The sequence below is a fragment of the Panthera leo genome, chromosome A1 (assembly GCF_018350215.1).
Source record: "Panthera leo isolate Ple1 chromosome A1, P.leo_Ple1_pat1.1, whole genome shotgun sequence".
Lineage (NCBI taxonomy): Eukaryota > Metazoa > Chordata > Mammalia > Carnivora > Felidae > Panthera > Panthera leo.
This window is the reverse complement of record NC_056679.1, coordinates 19,843,680-19,863,046: the sequence shown is the minus strand read 5'-3', so window position 1 is coordinate 19,863,046 and position 19,367 is coordinate 19,843,680. Positions and strand designations below refer to the sequence as shown.

General features: G+C 34.7%; 1 protein-coding gene across 2 annotated transcripts in view; it reads right to left on the bottom strand.

Annotated features, from left to right (window-relative positions):
- INTS6 (integrator complex subunit 6) overlaps positions 1 to 19,367 on the bottom strand; it is an 89,869-nt gene that overhangs the window by 54,577 nt on the left and 15,925 nt on the right. For both annotated transcript variants that reach the window (XM_042909466.1, XM_042909544.1), the window contains exon 5: positions 12,631 to 12,720. In XM_042909466.1, coding sequence (XP_042765400.1) covers positions 12,631 to 12,720 — 90 coding nt within the window. The remainder of the gene's footprint in view (positions 1 to 12,630; positions 12,721 to 19,367) is intronic.

The following is a 19,367-nucleotide window of genomic DNA, read 5'->3' as shown; positions in this document are numbered from 1 at the left end:
CCTCATATGATATTTAATAAGGAAAGGAAAATTAAGAAATTATTAGTCAAAGGGAATTCTATAAAATTTAGTTAATAATCTGAATCATTTAGTTGGTAGTTTCCACATAGTTACTTACAATGCATATCCTTTAAGTTAAAAAAAAAAATTCTTTTTTTTAATCTAGTAAATTTAAGAACAGTATCTGTTCAGAGGAAAGAGCACTTATTACCTGGCAATCAATGATATGAAAATAATTCTTTCACAAAGTTTTATTCCAACAAATTTCAATGGTGAGGTCTAACATTTTAACAACTTTATTGAAAAATAATTACCCACCATAAAATTCACCCATTTTAAAAGTGTCCAATTACTTTTAGTAAATTTGCATCGTTTGCCATCACTACTATCCAGTTTTAGAACATTTCCAGACCTCAGAAAGATCCTTCATCCCCATTTGCAGTCAGTCCCCAGCCCACCCCAGGCAACCACTAATCTACTTTATAGATGATCCATAAAAATGGAATCATACAATCTGTGGTCTTTTGCATCTAGCATAATGTTTTGGAAGTTTGTCCATGTTATATAGCATGTCAGTACTCCATTTCTTTTTATTGCTCAATATTATTCCAAGTTCCTTTATTTTATTTCTAGCATAAAACGACCCACAGACAATTTTGTCTTTTATAAGGAGGTTTAAAAAAAAAAAAAAAAAGGTGCCAAAATTACCTACAACTTGTTTATTCTATACTACTGCTACTATCTTTCTAAAATCCAAATCTGATCACTTTCTCCTATACCAAAATCTCTTCAATGGCTATTACCATCAACCTCTAAGACAGTCTACATTCCTTGGCAGGGCATACACAATGGGCCATGCCATCTGTCCACTCTCATTTCCTGCTGCTTCTTTCCTGAACATTCTGTCAACTATCAGTGCTGAGGTGTATAAGGTTCTCTTCCTCTCTTTATGCCTTATGCTCATCTACTTCCTTTTATGCTTTTACACTCATCTGCTTCACAAACTAGAATTAATCTTTCAAAGTCCAACCTCAGACATCATTTCCCAGCGCCACCCTCACTTTCTCAGCAGCTTGTGCTGTAATCATTTCACTTCTTACACCATGACCTGTTGACCTCTCTGTCACCAAACTCATACTCCCAGCACCCAACCTTTTGTCTGAATATCACTGGTTTCAAGAAGTATTTGTTCAACTAAACAATACATTCTGACCACTAGTATTTTCTGCTCACCTCATTAAGCAAGATCAACTACACTCTAAAACTCATGGTGAAAAGGACCTAAAGTAGTATAACGCAATTCAGTGGTCTACAAAAAAAGACAGACTCCAGAGGTCAGCAAACTATGGCTCACCAGCCAAATTCAGCCCATGTTTGTTTTGGTAAATAAAATTTTATTGACTACAGCCACACTCACTGGTTTAACATATTGTCTATGGCTGTTTCTGCCCTACAGCAACAGAACTGAGTAGTTTTAACAGATCATATGGGCTGAAAAGCCTACAATGTTTACTACCTGGCCCTTTAAGTTTGCAAACTCCTGGTATACATTATGATGTGAGGGAAGAAAATATCAGAATTTCCTTTGTATAAGTTTTTTCATCTCATCTTTAAAAATTTCTATTTTTGTAGATATTTTCTAATATTAATATAAGGTGTGTGTATATATACATGTATATATATATATATATATATACACACATTTATACGTTTATAATATCTAAACATAAAAATGTACAAACATTGGGGATAGTGCATGCCCATATTATTTTTTCATTTTTACTAATACAGGCAACTCAACAACAAGAACAAAATAAATAAATAGATAAAAACCCTATTGAGTCTTAGGACAAATTTTTAGAGTTTACTTGAAAATTTGGCAACCAAGGTTATTATATGACAACTAGGTTTTGTAAGTGCTTCAAAGCACAGAGAAAGAAGTCTAGAACGAAACTTTTTCCAAAACAAAATGCTCAATGCATCTCTAAAAGATCTTTTTATTGAGTCTAAAAATGTTATTCACATAATGCAACAGTCCTAATATTCTTCAAGTTGAATGCAATAGAATACGAACTACATAAACTACTTCAAAGGTAGTTAATTTTTCTTAATTATAACAGACAAATCAAATGCAAATTTGTCCATCAGAATCCTGAAGCCCAACTGCCTGATACACATGATCAATACATGATATACAAATTAACACATGATAAATATATAAACTCAGAGATTACCTCACTAGCTAATTTTTTTAATCCATCTGTACTTTTCTGATTTTATAACCAAAATGTTCCTTAGCTATGATAGTAGGCTACTTACATTGAAGACAACAGATACTAACCTAAGGTTCTGAAGGGCCCAGGAAATCTCAAACTCCTCCCCTCACAGATCTTAAGGTTAAGAGGTTATTAGTTTCTAACAACTCAAAAGTTGGGGTCTGATCATCATCACCAACAAATGTATAAACTAAAGTTAATTTACCAGTTGAACCTGGATTTGTCAAGTTAGGGTTGTCATTCTATGTTGAATCATATTCTCCAACCAATAGTCACAGCCCCCAGAGAGAACTACACTCTACTCTGCTCACCTTTAAGGCTTTTTCTGAGGCCTTCCGAGATGACTAGCATCAGAGTTTTGAGGAAGGCTAGCCATTAGACAAGGCTTTTCCCCACGATCTGACTGCTTGAAGTGACATCCAGGATCAGGTCGATCCTGTATCCAGGAATCATGACCCTCCCTGAGGCACCAGTCATCATGAGACAGTCAGTGCACTTTGGCACTTCTTGAAAACCACTGGGCTGCTCCTTTAGCTGAAAGGAAAAAAAACATCAAAACCACAACAAACAAAACAAAGGGGGAAAAATCAGTAATTCAACCTGAAAAGACAGAGCGTGGGGAAAAATAAACCAAACAGCCTTGTCTAGATCAAAATGCAGCCTTGCCTTGACGTAAAGACCATAGTTCCAGTCACTGCATAGTTTATTCCTAATACACAAATCTAAAAAATTTTATATCTATTTTATTACGTCTGAAAAGAACAATTGAAAATGGAGGTTTATATAAAATAACTATTTGTGGAACACAGCTAAATAAGTATAATGAAGGTATTTATAAACAACTAACAGCCTATGGCTTATGGGATTGTGCCTCACCAGTATTGAGACCAATACTCAACTTTTTCATGCTCTCAAACTGTAATCTGACTTAGAGAGGCATAAAATACATCTAACAGGCTCACTTTCACGGAGTTTAACTGGCAGAAAACTACTAGTGCAGTTAAAGCCAATCTACAACTATTCTTAAATCACATACTGATAAACAGAAAAGAAACTGGGTTTGCATCCTCTTCAGTGGACTTCACACTAGTACAAGGTGTCCTCACACACACAATGCTGTTCTCCCAGCATTCTCAAGTTCAATGTTCACACTTACTTGAAATAAGCAATTTTAAATGTTCATATCACTATGACTTAAATTTAAAAACTTAAGGACCTGATAAATAAGTAATAAAATGACTTAAGATTTACTTATTTAATCTGCTTCAAAATACAAACTCTATCAAAATTTAGAGATAAATTCTGCTTATTTCTTTGTTTTTAAATACAAAATACTTTTCTTAGGACATAATGTTAAAAGGCAAGAAAAAGTCTTTGAACTATTGTTTTAAAAGTTGGCTTGTAACTCCTTTAAAATATTGGTACCCTCAAGATATTTTATCAAACAATTATTTGATATTCCTTTCTACTATATATCCAATATCCCCATTTCAGTTAACACTAACAACATCCACACAGATCTCAAGTTGGAAACTCTGAAATACAACTAGGCCGTCTTTTTTTTTTTTTTTTTTTACTTGTTTGAGAATATGGTTAAAGCTACAGACCTCTGTCCCCCAGAAAAATGTGGATAATTGCACAAATGGACAATGTCTAGTATGTTTTCAGGCAATTCACAGAACCCTCTAAAGCCCAAGCATGGACCCTGGTTCAGAATCCCTTTCAAAGGCTGATTTTTTTTCTCCTACTTTACCATCTCTGAAGACCTGCCTAGTTAGCATACCCATCAAATCTCTCACTCACATTTCTGCCCTTCTATCCAGCACTGGCTTAGTTTTAGCACACCCCATGTTTCTCCTGGATTATTTCATGTCGTTTGCTAATTCTTCCCAGTTTACCATCCTTCAACCTATCTTCTTTCACCCCTGCAGGCAGAGTAAGCTTACTAAAATGCAAATCTGATCATGAGACTCCACTGCTGCTCAACACCTCCAATACTTCCTCTACAAATGTTAACAGAATGATGTCTAGTCTCCTTAGGGGGTTCTTCTGGCCTCTACCTACATTTCAAGGAACCACTTCGCTTGCCTATGCTTTCTATACTCCACTCATATAATTTCAAGTCTCTCCATATACTGTTTTCATGCCTTCATACTTTCACACACTATTCCCTCCTCTTGAAGTATCATGGCTCAATTCCTTACTCATCTCTCATAACCTAGTTCCCCTGTTTATGCTCTCTCAAAAGCTTTTATTTCTGCCATGAGATTTATCTCAGTGTGTTACAAATGCTTATTTCCTTGCCTATCTTCAAATATGTCTTCTGGAGGCAAGAGCCTTGCTTAATTTCATCTTTGTGTCCCCAATACCTAGAAAATAGTAGTACTAAATATAAATGTATGGTGTGCCACTATTCTTGTACACAAGCAAAGTTACTATACCCCCCCCCCACACACACACACACACAAATACTGATGAACTAATCTAAAATATACTTTAAGAATTGAAAATCAGAACAATTCATTAGAGAAGGGTATTTTAGCAGGAACTCTCTAGAAAGCAAAAATTAAGTGTAACTATCACCAATTCTTTATAAATTGCCCTCATCTGAGTGTGTGTGTGTGTGTGTGTGTGTGTGTGTGTATGGATGGATATATATATATATATCCATCCATATTAAAATAAATATATATTTACATATATATATATATATATATATATATATATATATATATATATATATATAAAAATAATGCTAGCTATGAATATCCAAACCAGGAATTAAAGCACAATAAGGATAACAGAATACTATGCAGTCCTTTGGATAAAAACTCCTTAAGCCAGTGATAGCAAGCACATGACAGATAATATGAATAAATTACTCTTTTTTTCTTATCCTCTCCTCTCCTACCTCATCTCATATTCAGGGTCTAAAAGCCCTCCTCAAACTCGGCATACCATAAATGCAGTAATTATAGACTGTGGTCAGCACACATGTTAGTATTTCAGGGCTATCCAATAATCGATTCTAAATCATATCAAACACAGTAAAAAATATTCACAGAAGACCTAGTCCATATTCCCAGGAAGCCCATTCCCAAGTTTAACAATTCCAAAGGTCAACAATTAATTTTTATCTTAAAATATTTTGCTAGCATTGTAAGTCAAAAATGGTGAAGGTGCTTTGTTAAAGTTGTTCACTTTCAAATGTGTTTTTTATAGTTTAAAATACATATTTGTAATTATATTGTATTCTAAAACTATGGTTTTCAAATATGTGTATCAGAATCAACTGGGACATTTTCAAAAATACAGATTCCCAGGTTCCTGTCACGATCAACTGAACTAAAATTTTCAGAATTAGAGCTGAGCCATAAATATTTTATAAAATACCCTAGGTGATTTTGATGCAGCCATTTGAAAACTAACGTTCTAAACATTATAGTCTATATATGGAAGAGCTACAATCAGAAGGGTAATAGAAACATCTCTAAGTAAATTTTTCCTTACATGTATGGCATCTCTGATTGCTTATTGGTTCTGACAGGCTAATAAAATGCAGGGTGAAACTGCCTCACCTGCTGAATAAAAATTATTTTGATATATCTTACCACAGAATTCTAGATAATAGATTACTTATTGTAGCCATACAGCTTCATTAAAGAGTGATAAGCCAGTATTTTAAAAAAATTATTCTATTGAAATGTTTGGCTAGGGGCAATCCATCCTTAAAGGGTTTTTCTTTCCACGTGCCCTTGAAAAAAGATATATTCAATAAGAGTACTGTAAATGTGTTGCTGAAATTCACTATAGGTTATCGAATTGAAACATTTCACCAACTTCTCTTAATTATAAATTTGTATTATAATTTACGTATTTTCAATATACATATATTTTGTTTATATATGTATATAAATGTATATATAATATTTTATATATTATATACATATATACATATTACCATTTACATATTTTCAGTTTTCAATTACAGATGTATATACATTTCTATAGCACACTAGGAATAATAAATCCAGGAGTTGAGAGAATAGGGCCAAAAATATGGGTATAAAAAGAAAATACAAATGATCCGTATCCAACAAATTCTTATTAAATGTTCTTAGAAAGCTGAATTGATAGAGACTAACATATACAGTAATGTTATACATATGTTTAGAACATTTAAACACAAACTACTAAGACACAAATTACTGAGTCCCTAGAAATCAGTAACAGGCATCACTGCTAAGGGATGAATGAAAACTCAAAAAAATGCATTTACACACAGATCCTTTGGGTACATTCCATGATACTACAATGACATTCCTCAAGATTCCTTAGAGGTTTTTTTAAAAAGAAAAAAGAACGAAAAAGTTGCTCCAAAATTCTAAGTGTACTGGGGAAAAAAACAACTATTTTAAATATGTATTAAAAGTCTTGACTGATATAATTAAAATAGTTTTGACACAGGGCACCTGGGTGGCTCAGTCCGTTAAGCATCCAACTTCAGCTCAGGTCATGATCTCACGGTTCGTGAGTTTGAGCCCCGCTTTAGGCTCTGTGTTGACAGCTCAGTGCCTGGAGCCTGCTTCAGATTCTGTGTCTCCCTCTCTCTTTGCATCTACCCGACTCACACTCTCTCTCTCAAAAATAAATAAACATTAAAAAAATTTTTTAAATAGTTTTAACACATTTTTAGGGACTTTACTAAAATAAAAACATTTATGGCAGGAGAGATGAGATTTCAGAATTACTTCAGGTACAAGAAAAAACTCAAAAAATTCTGGATTGTCTTGATCAGTACAGATCACAAAGAGTTAAATAAACCATAATTATAGATCCTAAAGATTATCCTTATAAAAGGTAAAAACATTTACATTACAAAGAATGATCCAGAAAAATCACTAACACTAATCCACCTCTCAAAGGCTGAGGGGACTTCTGCATCAGCTTTTGAGAACTGACAAGTTGAAAGATAAAACCCTACCTAATCTGTAGCCACTTCAACACAGAGCTGAGATTACTCAGACATTCTCTTTCTACAGAAGCCCTTTCTGAACATTTGCCAAGAAGTTATAAAAGTAGTTGTCCTAGTTTGTCTTAAAAAGCTGGGAAAGTCATAAGAAGGCAAAACTTTTTTTTTAATGTTTATTTATTTTTGAAAGAGAGAGAGAGAGAGACAGAGAGAGAGACGGAGAGACAGAGAGACAGAGCATGAGCGGGGGAGGGGCAGAGAGAGAGGGAGACACAGAATCTGAAGCAGGCTCCAGGCTCTGAGCTGTCAGCACAGAGCCCAACGCGAGGCTCAAACTCACGAACTGTGAGATCACAACCTGAGCCGAAGTTGGACGCTTAACCAACTGGGCCACCCAGTAGCCCCAAGAAGGCAAAACTTTTAATGTCAAAAGCCAACATTTTATTTTTTACTGCAAGTATCTTCTCTAAAACGTTAGCCTCCAGGGCAATCACAACATTGATAAAGAGATGCAGAAACATTCTTCAGCATATAGAAATCTCAATATTTGAAAGATAATACTACTATTAGCACTTTCAAGGAAGAGAAAAATAACTACTACACTACCCTGGAATGCCATTCATCGCCAAGAAGGTACTGGCAGGATTTCTTCTGGCTACTTTATTGAGCAATATAGTTAGCCATGTGTTCCTGGAATCATAGTAAGAATAGTTTTCCATTGCAAAACAGTGCTAGGGAGGATCTTTGCAGGAAATTAAAAACAGAACGAAATTTTTTCAATAATTCTGATTTTGTGATTCTACCAAAACACCTGATACATCAGTACTAAACATAATGAATGGTACTGTAATTGGCCATTAGTGCGTACACTTATCAACATCAAAGAATACTACCACGAGGCTAAGCAATACAGTTTTCTTGTGTATCAGAATTCAAAATCCTATCTAACTCACTCCTCAAAAGTGAAAATATCGTGAACCAATTTTATCAAATAGCTACACTTAAAAAGAAAAAAAAAAAGGAGGCAAAAAATACACACATACTTGTCCAACTCAACAGTCACCAAGTCCTAGAGAGTTATTCAGAAGTACTACACTAGAAACACACTCATGACACGTCAGACAATAACCTGGACTTTCATTAAATGAAGCCAAAAGACAATTAAAGTCATGAAATAAGGTAAAACGATCATATACAGCTCAAGATTTTTGCCTGCAATACAAAACCGTTAGTCTCCTAACTCCTAACACACTGCTAAGTGATGAACTATCACAGAGGAAATGGTATCCCTATATGATTTTGACAAATAAGTTATAAGAAATTGGGTCATTCTGTCCTCAACAAACTTAGCCAGGTCAAGAGACAATATGACACCAAGTTTTTCTATTAACTATTTTCTAGGCTCAAAACAACTTTATACCAGGCTTCTTTATAATAATTTCAGATACAAGCTAAGAGTCCATCCTAATACTAAATCATCCACAAGACCCTTGAATTCAATGAAAATTTAAATGATGATAAAAATTCACAGTACACAGGATTTAACACATACACAAAACAGGTCATATTAACACTCCCCTCCCTCTTTAGTGCTCCCACTTAGTATATATCTCTATTTAATAAAACTATTTAATGAGTAATCTCCCCCCATAAGACTGTAAACTTAAGAACCAGAAATCGGGGCGCCTGGGTGGCTCAGTCGGTTAAGCAGCCGACATCGGCTCAGGTCATGATCTCGCGGTCCGTGAGTTCAAGCCCCGCGTCAGGCTCTGGGCTGACAGCTCAGAGCCTGGAGCCTGTTTCGGGTTCTGTGTCTCCCTCTCTCTGACCCTCCCCCATTCATGCTCTGTCTCTCTCTGTCTCAAAAATAAATAAACGTTAAAAAAAAAAAAAAAATTAAAAAAAAAAAAAAAGAACCAGAAATCTACCCTGTTCATCTTTTGTATCCTCATTGCCTAGAAATGAATGCCCTGGTCATAAGAGTCATTCAATGAGCACTGAGTGAACAAGAACATAATGTCTACATCACAATTGTATAGAAAGGTCAAGTAGACAAACAGGAAATCAGGTAAACAGAAGATAAATTTTAGGACAAAACAAAAAAACAAATCAAATATAGAAGCAGGAGACATAACAGAAAAAAAGCACTGGTCTGGAGGGGCTGGGATGTCTTTGGAATTTATACATCAATTCTAATCCAGATTTTGGCAATAAAAAATGTTATAACCTTGAGCAAATCACTTTGTCTCCCTGGATCTCAATATCCTCATTTGTAAAATAAAAAGACTACACGAGCTCTAAGTCGTCTTATACGCCATAAGGATGATTTTAAAGCAGCAGAAACACATTATTCCTGAAAAATAACATCAGCAGATCAAATATAATACCCCATGTGAGACAGTATAACTCTTTTGAGCAGAGGATATCAGTCAGGTGGGACGCACAACTCCATAAATAGTAACAGGTCACATCAATAGCAGCCACAGGCAATCAAAAATTATATATACACAAGCATAGAAATCACTGATATATTCACTCATTCAATAAATCTAAAAAAGAATCAAGTTTTGCCAAAAGCAAAGGTTCAGAGATCTGAAGAGGAAGAGACAAAAGACAAAATTCTGTTTCTCATTGTCTAGTAGAAATTATGACAACATAGATCACATGTAGCACGCATGTGCACACGTGCATGCGCGCTCACACACACACACAAGCAAACAAAAAGCATCTTTATACTTTTTATTAATTGAAAGACTCCTTAAAATGAAACACATAATTTAATTACTTGGGCTAGAACAGACCAACATTTCCCAATATTTTAGCAAAAATTACGTTTCAACTATATGCACATCTGGGGTACATTCTCTCTGCCCCACAAGAGGAGTCTTGTTGAGACATTAAGAACCAAATGTGCAAAGGATCAAAAACATTCCTAACCTTGAAAACCAAAACAACTCACAGACCTATGTTCCAACTACATTAGCAAAATAAACCTTTGCCTTAAAACAAACGAATCTTCTGCCTCTGATAAATAATAGTAATTTTCATCTTGAGGACTACCAAACTCATACCATAGTATCTATAATCAATATTTTTTAATATAAGCTCTGTTCACAGTACCAGGCTAACTATCATAGAAGCTACAAGAGAACTAAAATGGAAGATGCTTGCCCACAAGAAAATCTTCCCAATCTTACTTGCCAGGTAGTTTTAGATTACTGTAAGCACACAGTCCCATTTCTCCAATATCCCTCCCAAAAACCTGGGAAGAAAGATGAGCAATTCTAATATCCATTTATACTTCAAAATATGTTTAAAAGTTAAAGGAGGTCCTCCAAAACAAATATTATAAACATGACGAATCCAGTTATATAGGAACAAAATATACTGTACCCCAAAGGACATTTCTACAAAGGCAGCAAGACAGAGCATCCTGAATGAATAATCTTACATGTAGGAATATTTTACAAAAAATAGAAATATTTTGTCAGCCATCACAACTATAAATCAAAATCATTAAGGAAGGAAACAAACAAACCACCAGAAGACTTAATTGATATAAAATAAAGTTGAAGAAATTACCATGGGTTCTATTAATAATACCTCTGATTTGATTATTGATACCTAAATCTTCCTCTCAAATTTTTCAAAAGGAGAGTAAAGTGGGAAAAATCAACTTCAAAGTTTCAAATTTAAAGTTAAGCAACATTTCTACTCCTTGTTCATATATATAATTAATATCCATCTGGGTCCTGACAGTGGCAGGACATAATTGGCTATGCATGTCAACCTAGTTCAAGAAAATCCAAAAACCCACTAGGTTCAGCTATGTAGCATTCCAATGCTACTAATTATGTAGACTATAAATTATTTCATATGAATTTTAATCTGCCTAAAATTTTCAGCTCTATCTCTATGAATTATATCCTAAATTCCCTTTAACATTAACTGCTCAAACAAAACAATTCTGGTTCTCTTCCACACAACTCAAGATCAGGCAATGACAACTCTACTGGTTCCATTGTTTCATGATAGAACACTACTACGCTCATTGCTTTACAGCCTAGCAAGCACTTTGACCTATATTATTTCATTTCAGTCTTCCAACAAAACTATGATGTAAGGCAAGAATTGCCAACTTATTTCATGGACAAGGAAAGAGTATTGGAGAAGTTAGGTAACTGGTACAAAGTTCACTGCTAGAAAGTAACCGAACAAAGACCAGAACGCACGCATCCTGACTCCGTGTCCAAGTGACATTCCACAACATCACACGAATGAAAGTATTTCTAAAAATTACTAAACTTAAAAACTATACTCTTCCTACTTAATTAAACCCTTTGTAAATACAAGAATTAAGATTCTAAAGCAAATGCAAACAGTAAAAAAAAAAAGTAGTCTAAAACACCTCCCATCTATATCAATATATTCTGAAAAACAAATACAGTTGCTCCTTGAACACAAATGTGAACTGCAAACATCCACTTGTATACAGATTTTTCTCAATAAACACAGTACAGCACTATAAATGTATTTTGTCTTCCTTATGATTTTCCTAATAACATTTCTTTTCTCTAGCTTACTTTATTATTAAGAATACAGTGTATAACACATATAACATATAAAATATGGATTAATCGACTGTTTATGTTATTGGTAAAGCTTCCCATGAACAGCAGACTATGAATAGTTAAGTTTTGGGGCAGTCAAAAGCTATACACAAATTTTTAACTACAAGGGAGTCGACAATCCGAACGCCCACACAGTTCAAGGGTCAACTGTATCAAATACTACAGTAAAAACAGCTTAAAGTTAAAATAAGTCTATTGTAGCCACTCTATCATACCACACGCAACCAATTCTGCATAAAGAATGCTAGCAGAGAATAGGTGAGGCTAGCTTTAAGTCATGACTTGAATAAAAGTGTCTAAAAACCTTCAGTTTTCCTAGTCTTAAACTCCTCTTGGCTTTGCTCTAGTCTAGTCTAGAAGTCTCCACAGTAGAGTGCACATGACAATCCACTGAGATATGGAAGAAATTATTAGCGTGCTGTGCCTATTTTTTTTCAACCTGAAAATAAGACTTCATTTTCACTAAATTTACTGTATGAACTGAAACTGTCACCCTCACATAAACTCAAAAATACACGTGGAGCTGGAGAATGGGGGGAGGCTCAAAGTTTTTCACAGAAATTCCTATTCAAGAAAATCTGGAGATCACTGCTATGAACAGAGAAGGTAGATAAGTCCTAGGAGACAAGTGACTCTAGACCGCATCAAATAATCAAACCTGTTTAAGGTGTTCAATACCCTACAGTACATATACAAATAATAATTTTTCAACTGTAATTGCATAATCTATGCTGACAGGAATATAACTTACCTCATCCTGGACTCCACTGGTAGTAGTCAGCTTGCTCCCATCAGTAATTGTAATAATTATTGCTGGCTCCAAAAAAAAAGGGTTTCGTCCCTAAAGTCAAAAACACATTAATTATATTAAGGTCTAGACATCAGCTTAATTTTTCTGAGTAAAAAGCCAATTCTTAGAACACTGTATAAATCCACTTTTCTTGTTATTAAGTTTTATATACTGTATATACCTTTTGTACACTAAAAAAAGATTCAGAAAGAAACATGCACTAAACAGAAGTTAACCTTAAAGAAATGGGATTAGGTAGAGGAAAAGTTAGACTTTTCACTTCTTTCTACATTTTTCTATCATTTTAATTTTTTACAGTGAGCATTTATACTTAAATAACTAAAAGTACTTAATTTTTTAAAAGGAACTCTATAGCTCAATTCTAATAATCTTATTTAGATATTCAAAATTAAAAGACAGTATTTTTCTGAAAAACTTGTTAAAGAGAAAGGCAACATAGTACATGAAGATAACAATGCAATGTAATTTATGCCTGTAAGCAAAACATCTAACCAAGTGACTGGATATATGCATGGAAGAGCTCTAAAATCTGGTTCCATGGGAACACAAGGGCTACTCTAAGGTTAGTGAAATTTAATGATAGCCCAATATGAAAAATTAAGAAGGATGTTACTTAAATTGCTTGGCAAGAGAAGGTACAAAAACAACAGTGACAGAGGCAATGGAAGACAAGTGACACAAAACTCTCAAATGCTCCATATATAAAGTGAAAGAACTTCGGTAACTTCCACTCAAATCTCTGGCCAAATTACTCAGTATGATGATCAATTTTAAGGGACACATTCTATGAGGGAATCAGAAAAACATAAACTTATCTTTTACATATAAATGGCTCTCATTTAAGATATTAAGGCACATTTAAGACAAAATTATGACCAAAGGCTAGAATTTCAAAGACGTAAACCTTGTGTTTGAAAATTATCAAATTCTCTGCCATTAACACATTCAAGAAAGGATGGAATGAAGTTTTGCTGGATATGATGCAGAACAGCATATGACAAATTTTAATGTGTATATGAATCACTTTGATCTTGATAAAATGCATGTTCTAATTCAGTAGGTCTGGTTCAGTAGGTTCCACATTTTTTTTTCTAATGTTTGTTTATATTTGAGAGACAGAGCGTGAGCACGGGAGGGGCAGAGAGAGACAAGAATCTGAAGCAGAATCTGTTCTGTCAGCACAGAGCCCAACACAGGGCTCCAACACTCCAACCGAGGCATCATGATCCGAGCCGAAGTCAGACGCTTAACCGGCACCAGGCACCCCTAAGGTTCCACATTTCTAACAAGACTGCAATGTAGGAGATGCTAATGTCCACAAACCATATTTGGAATAGCAAGGATGTAGAAGGGTTATATACATGTAATATTCTATAGTTCAATAAACTTCCCTTACACTTATATAGCTCTCAGTCACTAGCATATTACAGCATATACTCTATTTGTTAAATGTATTTACAAACACTTCACATACACTGTGATTTTAACTGATCTTCATAAAGTGGGAAGGGGAGATTTGGCAGTTTAAATTTCTTGATCAAGTCATACAACTTGCAGGTGGCATATACATTTTTCAAACAGATGTCCAGGAAATAATGATTCCAAATGGGGAAAGCAACCTCTGGTCAAATTAAAATATGTTGGCTATAACTTTTAGAAGATTTCGAGTGCATAGAAGCATCCAACTGTTACAGAAGACTTGCAGGGGATTAAAAAAACAAACAAACATGAATTTACCTTCCCTTCCTTCTCCACAACATTCATGGTAAGTGGAATACATTTGGAGAAACATTACACTATACTACCTGTCACACCATTCACCCCCAACATAAATAATAAATTCTAATAATGTAAGTCTTCTCATAGATCTATAAACAGCCCCCATGTTCATTGTCACTGCTGAACTTCACCTGGTTCCCTCTCGTAGAATGTCTTCCCTTTTCCCTGCCCACAACCCACTCAATTCCGAATTTTTCTTTAAGGCCCAGTTTAAGTCCTCTTCTTCCATGAAGCCTTCCCTGATTAGCCTGCCCTTAAATAATTTATCGTTCTCCCTCTCCAACTTCTAATAGTGGCAGTTTTCAAACTTAATAAAATATAGATACATAGAATGTTTCTTCAAATAAAACTGGATTTGGAGTGGTGTTACGGAGTACATTTTGTCTCTTTTTTTTAAGTACACTCCATGCCCAATGTGGAGCCTAACACAGGGTTTGAACTCACAACCCTGAGATCAAGGCCTGAGCTGAGATCAAGAGTCAAATGCTTAACCAACTGAGCCACCCAGGCGTCCCCACGGAGTACATTTTGAATACGGCTTCCCTGCAGCATTTAACCTCTCTCCTTCTCAATTATTTTTAATTTAAATATACAACACCTTGCACAACAATGTGAAAATACTTAACACTACTAAATTCCACACTTAAAAACGGTTAAGATGGTAAATTGTTATGTGTATTTACTATAGTTTTTTAAAAATACACTGTCTTGTATTGTTCATCATTGCTTCCTGATTCTGAGTAAACTGAAGTCAAGGAGCATGTCATTATTTCTTCCTCAGCACTGAGCACAAAATATTTAAGCACTGGGCACTTAAAATACTCATTGATTCACTGACTGAGGTTTAATACAAACCTGCCCAAGTTCATGGAACCACTGAGAATTTTTCAAACTTCAACAAGCTTTGAAAGAAGATATAGATACTTTACCTATATCTCAATATAAATGAGTGCTTCCCTAGCTTAACACATTAACAACTCATGAATTTGCTAGGATACAAGGGTACACTGCCTCTGTCCTGTGTCAGTCTAGCCATCCACTCTCCATTTACTCATGTTTGTCCCTCAAATGTTTACTGAGTGGCTGCCATACGACAAGCATCGTGTCAGGTGCCTGATAATCCAATCTCACCAATAATAAATGTACCTATGTACATAGAACTCTCTTCTCCTGGTCTCTACAAATACCACGATAGATCAAAAATTGGCAAAGGGAGATAAAGAAGGCCAAGATATCCTGATAGCTTCAGAATTATTTTATCTTGCTTCTACCCTTAAGCTACAACTACGTGGACCAAATAATTGGAACAGTGCTTCTGTAGCACCTCTACACCTAACTCAAATTTTCTTCTATATTTTCTGAATGAAAGTCTGACATCAATTTTTATTCCTGTATAAGCACACTGAGAATTATTCTTCAGAGGCCAGTCGGTTACACTTGTAATTAAAGAACAATGATCTATGACGTATTGAACTTTACGAATGGTGATATGCATCCAAAAACCAGTACATACTTTAAGGACCATCATATCTAAAAATCAAGTTAAAATGTATTAAAATTCAGCAAAGCCTTTGAGTTAAAATGTAAGCTAAATTAAAACATCAAAATATAAGTGACTCTTTCCTTGATAACCAACTTTTAGTTGAAACTTTACTGGAGTCATACACATAGTACTCTCCATAGTGACTATACCTGAAATTACTAATAATCAGGTACTTGATAATAACAATAAAAGTCATACGATCTCATTTAACCCTAAAAACATGGTACAGTAAAATATTCACAAGATTAAATAATATAATCCAAAGTTACCCAGCTGGTAACTAGCAAAGCCAGAACCTTATTCCAGTTCTAAATATCATGGTCTTTCCACAGCATCTAAAAGTCCTGTTGGTAGCAACTAAATCCTCTTGCATACAGTTCTACACGAACCTAGACTGTGCCATGTTCACAGAATAATTAATAGTGTTACAATCAGTTTGGTTTTATTTAATATATTCTATCTACAGCAAAATTAACTACAGTGGAGCTATTCCTTTACTTGGTTTCCTGTTGCTTTGTGATTTCTCACCCACAAAAAAAAAATTTTTTTTTTTTTTAGAGAGAGAGAGACAACAAGAGACCATAATCCGGGGACAGGAGCAGAGGGTAATTAAGAGAGAAAAGAGAGAATCACAAGTAGTCTCCACACTTAGCACAGAGCCTGATCCCACAACCCTGGGATCATGACCTGAGCCAAAACCAAGAGTCAGACACTCAACCGACTGAGCCACCCTGGTACCCCTAAATTGTCTATATATAAATCAATATACCTCTCCCCAACAAAAACACACTGCAACAAAATACAATGTAAACAAAATGGAATGTTTACTTTTGAAAACGAATGTCAACCAACTTTCAGAGAGCATAGGTACAAAAGCAAGGTAAAACAATATTAAGATCTTTAATGACTTTAAATTTTGGAAAATTGAGATAAAGATCAAAGGTAGAAAAAAGTAAAGAAAAATATGACCATCTTCATTTCACCTATTTAATTATTTAACCCTAACATGGCTAATTATTTATTTAATAAAATAAATTATTTAATAATTTAATAAAATAATTATTTAATTATTTAACCCTAACATGGCTAAGATCCCTTCAAGAATCACAAGAAAAAAGACAATAGGATTAGTCATGATAAAAATTAGAATAACAATGACTTACTGCACATACATACAAGAGGACAGTTTTTATTTCTTCAGGAACAAATTATCCCTACCTCTATATAGAAATATAAATGTTAGAATAAATTTATTTAAGCATAAATTTCTAAATCACCTGCAACAAATGATCAGATGATGTTGCTCCAAGACAGTTTTCTTCTCTACAGTTTACACTGCTCCTCCCCCGCCTGTGCAAGTGCATTTATGCTTGGCAGAAGCACGGGAAATAACTGGCATCTTTCTCACACATTTTTACCCAGTAAATTAAAGCACATTTCTGGTTGTCTACCAGTATCATGAGACAATTTTCATGTGTTACAAAAAATAATTTAACATTTCAAGGTCAAAAGTTGTGACTTATAATGTCATTAACTATCTGTTGCCAAGCCAATGCAGTTCAGTAATTCCCAAATCTTTACGTTTTTATTCCTTGTATGTTTATGAAGTCACTCAATTTGGGGACAGTCCATATTAGAATAGACCACAAAATTCACCTTGGTCATAAAGTTATAAATAGCTTTTATCTTAGTTACAAGATCTCCAAAAAAAAATAGTAATATTAGGCTCTGCTACATCAAAGGCAACCAGTAGAGGGACTCTTGCCATTAGCAGAATTAAAATCAGATGGTTCTCTCAGAGCTGTACTTCTTGGTGCAAAGAAATCTAAATATGTCCCTAAAGGATAGAGTGCAAGGTATAATATTCTACCTATTTACTAATGGAAATCTTCTCATTTAGAAAATTTATTTAAAAAAAAAAACAACAACTGATTTTACTACTGGTCAAAAACCTCAGGTAAAAATTCTGCTAAAGATAACATAAAATGCAAATGTTAAGTTCTTGCAATAATTTAATATTACCATGGGGTTAGCCAAAACAATGAAATTAAGGCATAAAATCTCAATAAGAAAATTTAAAGAATTAAATTAAGTAATCTTGGGGCACCTGGGTGGCTCAGTCAGTTAAAGTGTCCAACTTCGGCTCGGGTCATGAGCTCACAGTTCGTGGGTTCAAGCCCCGCATCGGGCTCTGTGCTGAATGCTTGCTCAGAGCCCGGAGCCTACTTCAGATTCTGTGTCTCCTCTCTCTGCCCCTCCTCCACTCACACTCTGTCTCACTCTGTCCCTCAGAAATAAATAAATGAAAAAAATAATAAAAAAGTAATCTTACCCACTAGAACCCATTTTTGCAAAAAAGTTTTTGAAAATTTTCCAAAAAATTTTTTTTGAAAATATAAAAGGCTATATTTCCCTCAAATACAAACTAACCCAGTTCTCAGAATCAGAATTTTTAATTTTACCCAATAAATTTAAAATGTAGTGGGGGGGGGGGCTGGAAGAGATACAGGAATTTTACTGTACTCTTAAGTAAGTCTTAACTATTATCTTCCAAAGCAAAAGCAAGGCACCCCTGAGTATTCAGTAAAACTTTCATTGGCTATCTCTGCTATGGTACCAAAGGACTCATTTTCTCCCTGTGCACCATGCTCCATGTTATCAGTCCTTGGAACAACCTCATAAGGACAGCCATGGCAAAGCTACTTTTCCCATGGATTAAAGGGGCTACTGAAGAGAAAATGTGCACCAAATGTCAGCCCACCAGCTCTCCAGTGATGGCATTTTCAGCTACTTACACCTACTATTGTCTAGTTATTTTGCCATATGCCCAGAAAGGTACAGTCAAAAGAAATCAACCAAAGAGATGTTAGGATGTATAATGTCTTACACATATAGGCTAAAAGCGTATTCCCTAGCAAGAAAATCAGAAACTTCCAGAAACAGACTGTGCTTTTTCAACCTAAAACTTCCTTTTCAAGTTAAGTAATAGCAACAACAGCAACTATGTCAAAAGGAGGAAAGAATCGCCGTGAGAAGTAAGTACTGCATCAGTAATGGTTCTCATGCATATGCCACTGGACAAGTACTCAGTAGGACAGCTATTAAAAATTTTTTAACGGTTAAGTTGCTAAACTAGATGTTTAGGTCCCCTATTTACATCTTTGTAAAATCTACATAAGAACATAAAGCTGGCATTATCAATCCTATTTTCCTCTACTACCATATCTAAAAAAGAGGTAACAATATATGTTCCTCTAAAATATGACCAACTACTTCATTCTCATTTAGAAATGCTGACACTCCCTATATAATCTGTCAAAATTCAGATTCTATAGAGAAAATATAAAACAAGAAA